Source organism: Echinops telfairi, unplaced genomic scaffold (assembly GCF_000313985.2).
Source record: "Echinops telfairi isolate 266 unplaced genomic scaffold, ASM31398v2 ScPeMD7_7424;HRSCAF=8462, whole genome shotgun sequence".
Classification (NCBI taxonomy): domain Eukaryota; kingdom Metazoa; phylum Chordata; class Mammalia; order Afrosoricida; family Tenrecidae; genus Echinops; species Echinops telfairi.
The window spans coordinates 24,318,456-24,323,969 of record NW_022111324.1 but is presented as its reverse complement, the minus strand read 5'-3'; the positions used below and the strand labels follow the sequence as shown (position 1 = coordinate 24,323,969).

Sequence of the window (5,514 nt, the reverse complement as noted above, 5' to 3'; positions counted from 1 at the left end):
AAAAAAAAAAAGAAAACAAAACCAATGACAAAAAGAAAGAAAAAGCCTGTAGATAGTTCAAGGACTGTTTGTTAGCCCTTAGGAGTGTTTTCCAGGCAAGTCTGATGGGGTGCCACGCCCTGGCCCCAAAGTCTATTTTTGTTATTCCCTGGGGACTTCATTGCTCTGTTCCTCTTGATGTTTTGCTGCACACCTTTAGCATTTTGCCTCAGTGTGGTGGGGTCTGATCGGGCATAATTCCCACACTGTGTCTCCAGTGTTGTCCCCTGTAGGGCTATGGGTCAGTGAGGGATATCATGTCTCATAGTGGGGCCCGTCATATGGTCTTCTCTGTGGATTGGCTGCTCTGAGCGGGGATATCGTCCTCAAGCTTGGTGCGTCAGGATTCACTCCACTCTCTCTTCCTCCCCTCTCATTTGCTCCCATGTGCTCTGATCAGACATGTCCCTCTCCCTGAGCTGAAGCTTCAGTGCTGTCCTCTGAATTAAATTCTTCTCGGGGGAGGGGCAGGTGTCCATGTAGTTGGGATTGGGCCCCCTTGTTCTGTTGGATTTTTGTTCCCCTCACCTCTAGGTCTCCCAGGGCTACTTCTTTCCCAAACCAGAGCATGATAGAGCTCACATGTACACGGCGCTTACTGAGTGCCAGCCATTGTGCTAAGGCCTTACTCATGTTGCCATGTCCTCTGGGTGAATCCTTATACTAGCCTTGGAGGCAATTGTCATCATTTTTCAGATGGGCAAACTGAGGGACAGATAACTCTGTTTTCCAAGGGCACCGAGCCGTCAGGGGTGCAGCGGAATGGGAAGTGAGGCAGTGTGGCTACAGAGACCCTGTGCTTAAGTCACTGCATTGCATGCCACAAAGCCAAGCTAGCCTCACGCCACCAATTCTTTCAAATGCTGAGGAGATTTAGGCAGAAAGCCAGCCCTGACTCAACCCAGGTAGACAGCCCAAGAGTGGCTAGAAAGGGAACCTTGTTCTTTTGTGTCCCGAATTTTGATCTACTTCCAGACTTATCTTTTAATTCTTTGTTAGACTTTATTGTTGTTGTTGTTTTGGCGATTTTAGTGACTTGCCCATTTGTATGGTCACATAATGAACTTTAGGCAGCACCAGGTCAAGTTCTCCTTGTGCGTCCTTGCCTTCGACTGTCCCAGGCCTGCAGCACACACAGGGCATACCTGGGCATTCTCAGCACCATCTGCTCTGGCCACCAATTACCATTCCTTGGGTGCACGTGGCTGCATGGAGCCTGCATCCTGTTTTCTTACTCCAAACACCTTGTAAATATGAGAGCCCAGAGGGATAAGCATTCACTGCAGAGTACCCCTGGGTGGTGCAAAGAGCTAACACATTTGGCTGTTGACCAGAAGGTGAGGGGTTTGAGTCCACCCGGAGTCACCTTAGGAGACAGGCCTGTGATCTGAAAAACCAGCTGTGGAAACTGGAGCATCGTTCTACTCTGACCCACACGGGTCTCAGTGAGTCGGAATGGACACAATGGGAACCGGTCATGAATTTGAAAGAAGTGGCCCTGGGAGACCTAGAGGTGAGGAGAGACAAGGCACTTTTAAAAAACAAAACAGACTGACAACCCCCTCAAAGCACTCCCTTTGGGAATGGCACTCAGGCCTGGCTTCAGTGTGGTCAGCTCTCTTTAAGGGTGACAGAGAGTTCCGCGTGAATTTGAGAGGGTAGGCCCAATACAAATAGCGTATAGTTCAACTGGTTAGGCACTTGACAACTAACTGAAAGGCTGGTGGTTTGAATCCACCTAGAGATACGGCAGAAGAAAGGCCTGGAAAGCTACAGGTCCCAGCCTTACAAACCCCATGAGCGATTCCACTCTGCGCACAGCAGACTGCCAAGAATGGGAATCCGCTTAGTGGGAACTGGGTTGAATTGCAGGGTGAGCAATTCTCACGCTCTTCTACAAGCAATTGATTCGGAAAACAGCGACACGAATTTTAAGTTACCCAAAATCCCAACTCCTAGCAGAACTACAGTTAGCATTTTGAGAAATAGTATTTGGTTCCATTCCGTTTGCTCTATTAATTCATGGTGACTGTGTCACACATGCAAACTGGCATCTCTGTCTTCTCTTTTGCATTCCATCAGCGTTTATTTTGTGTTGCCATCGCGCGTTTCGTATGATTTTTTTTTTTAGGTTGACCCAAATGTTATGAGTAAAATGAATGGGTTCTATGAAAGAAGGGAAAAGAGAAACATACAATCCAGAAGGAATAAAAAGGTCCTGGTCTACCAGAACACCGTGGGCGATCTGCTCCGTTTCATCCGGAATCTCGGAGAGCACATCCACGAGGAGAAGAACAGAGAGTAAGTCGGGTTTGCACCCTGGCGCCCGGGCCCTGTCGTGGCTGCGCACTGGGCTTCGAGCCTCCTGGGCGGCCATTTGCAGCCACCACCAGCAGCTCCCTGGGAGAAGGATGGCTTTCCACTCCGGTCAACAGTCAGTCCCAGAAACCCCCGGGGTCGCTATGAGTCAGCATTGGCTGGATGGCAGGGAGTCAGTGTTTTCACCCCTATAACTCATGTACGAAATGAGAACAGTTTCGATCTAGAATTCCAAATTTATATCCGCTGTTTGATGGAAAGTGTTTTGGTTTTTTAAAAATCATTTTGATGAGCAAAAAGTAATTGGCCCCTTTTTGTTTTGAAGAGGACAGGGCCTGGCGGTTAGTGATGGCCATGAAGAGTAGACTACAATCTTCCTTTCCAGCTTTTGCTGAGCCCACTTGGATAGCAGGTTTTTGAAAAAACACAAGAGAACCGGGCGGCTGAGTAAAGATGACCAAAGTCTAAAGATAGACAACCCCCCAGCCCCACCCCCCGCAGGTTAGTAACGTCAATGTCTGGCTGCTCAAAGTGTTAACTACAGAGTGTTTGGGAGCAAATGGCCAGGCTTGTCTTCCAAGGCATCTCAGAGTAGACACGGACCTGCCCCGCTTCATGGCAACCCCCACAGCACATGAAAACGTATTCCCCCAAAACCAGACCTGTTCATGTGGGGTGGGTTCTCACTCTGGGGACCCTGTGTGAGCCAGCAGGACTGAGTGCCCTGGTGGGTTCCGGGTGAACTGAGCACCCTGGTGGGTTCCGGGGGACCATCTGATTGAAACGGATCACCAGGACTTTCTCCCAAAGTGCCTTGGGGCTGATTTGAACCACCGGCCTGTCGGGAAGTAGGTCAGCACAAATTGGTCTTCCCAGCCCAGGGCCTGGAGATCTCTTAGGAGACGCCTAGGAATGCTCTTCTCTGAGGATCAACGGAGGAGTCTTTTGAAACAGCAAAGGACTTCGTGATGGATTGTTGTGCTTCCTAAAAATACGAGTTATCAATCCTAATCCCTGGACCTGTGTTCCTAATCCTATCAGGGAATGGGTTTTCTTGTTATCTTCATAATAGCATATCTTCATATCAAATATCTTCATAACTGATGTAGCATCAATCTCTTTTGAGTTATAAAAGAGGTTAAGCATACGCAAGCAAGTCACCTGAAGATTTCTGAGGCACCAAAACTCAAGACACAAGGACCTTCCTCCAGAGGCAGCAGAGAAAGAACGCCTGCCCCTAGAGCAGGGGTGGGAGCCCCTTTCATTCTGCGAGGGGCCACTCGGGTACTGATAACATCATTTTCAGGCCACACTGGTCAGACACTTCGTTAACTCACCCCTAATGTGAGCGAGGGCAGAACCTGCTTCTCCTTGCTGAGGCCTGGGATGAGAGCCGGCACTGGTGATTTCAGGGTCTTCCATGGCCCACACGGAGCCTGGGTAATGGGGTGGTTACACACTGGGCTCAAAACCACCAGCTGCTCTTAGGGACACAGATGGGGCTTGCTACTCCCGTAAGGAGGGACGGTGTCGGCCACTTCTCCACAGGGGCAGCTCCACCCTGCCCTACAGAGTGGCTGGGACTCACAATGGACTCCATGGCAGAGAGCTGGGTTTGGGTTTGGGTAGATGGCCCCCACCCCTATCATGGCCCTGGGCCGGAAATCAGACTTCTTGCTTCCTACACTGAGAAAATAAATGTGTCATGAAAGAGAAGGGAAGGTGGATGGAGGGAAGGAAGGACTGAAGGAAAAAAGGGAGAGCTGGAAGCCAGTGTATTAGGAAACAAAGCAAAAACTCCTGTTCCCAGAGCTCTTTTCTTTTCCAGGGCTGACTTTGAGCCATCGAGGCAGGATAGACTGAGGGCGAGGAAGACCGAGGGGCCCACAGTTAGCACTGTTGCTTGAAGTGTCAGGACCTGAATCTTGCTCTGTTAGATGCCCAAGTCCTTTTTGTTTCTGTTGTAGACGTGAGGAGAAAAGCTCAGAGGCTATTGGCTATGGAGAAGGGGGTGTGGGGGTGTGGAGAAGAATTTGGGGCAATCATGCCAAACCACATGTCTTTCCTTTCAGTATCAAGTCGATCATTGGAGAGCCTTCCCGGTATTTTCAGAAGACATTTCCCGATCTGATGATCTATGTCTACACAAAACTATACAACACAGAATACAAAACCTACTTTTCCCAAACCCAGGATCCTCACCAGTACAGAGACAATGGAGTGAACGGCGAGCAGGGGAGAGGCCCTGAGTGCTGAGTAAGCCTTTCCAGTTCAGCGATGAGTCGCTGGTTCGCTGCATGTCCTCTGCAGGCTGTGACACCCTGGCCTCCACTACCGAGCCAAGTGGACAATTGAGAGGCAGGAGTTGGATAGGCGATGCATCAGTTCTTGGCATGGTGGCACCTGACAATCCAATAACACCAGCTTATACCCCAGGCACCCTAGGCCACTCTAGCAGGGAGAACCCTTGGGGGAGTGCCTTGGTCCTTGGTGCTGCCTGTGCTTCCTAAATGATCCCTTTTAGCTCTTCCAACCACCCTGCAAGAGAGGGTTTAGTATCCCCACTTAAGAGCTGAGGGAGCTGAGGCTCAGAGTCTGAACTGCTCGACCAAGACCAGACAATGTTTATCAAGCACGAATGAATGGCTGTGGTGCTATCTTGCCTCTCAACTGGGTGCCTGTGGACTAAACAACTGGCCTAGGACTTTTCTGGATAAGACTCAAAAGGAATTAGAGGAGCTCCAGGAAGTTTATTCATCCCCCCAACCCCCCTGTTCATTCAGCACCTTGTCTAATGATCACAATACTAACTGTACGGACCTCATTCCTTCTGGAATTGCCCACACTGGTTTTCCATGGCCTTAAGGCAGAAGTTTCAACGGAGGGAAATTTTGTTTGCCCCCACCTCCCCTGAGCTATTAGCGATGCCTGGAGACGTGTTTGGTTGTCAGACTGGGATGGGTGGGGATGCTCCTGGAATGCAGTGAGCAGAGACTGGGATGCCGGTAATGTTCTAGAAAGCACACAGCAGCTTCCTGAGACAAAGAATTCTTTGTTCAACATGCCCACAGAACTAAGGGTGAGGAATCTGCCACAAGGGGCTGGAAAGCCTCTTAGCTGACTGGGACCCCAGACGGTGGACGTGTGGACCCCCCC

At 50.0% G+C, this 5,514-nt stretch overlaps 1 protein-coding gene across 2 annotated transcripts in view; it reads left to right on the top strand.

The window, feature by feature from the left end:
* Nucleotides 1–5,507, top strand: part of RNASEL (ribonuclease L) — a 21,516-nt gene extending 16,009 nt beyond the window's left edge. For both annotated transcript variants that reach the window (XM_004706690.2, XM_045298087.1), the window contains exons 6-7: nucleotides 2,171–2,340; nucleotides 4,431–5,507. In XM_004706690.2, coding sequence (XP_004706747.1) covers nucleotides 2,171–2,340; nucleotides 4,431–4,614 — 354 coding nt within the window. In that variant the 3' untranslated portion in view covers nucleotides 4,615–5,507. The remainder of the gene's footprint in view (nucleotides 1–2,170; nucleotides 2,341–4,430) is intronic.
* Nucleotides 5,508–5,514: the final 7 nt, after the last annotated feature.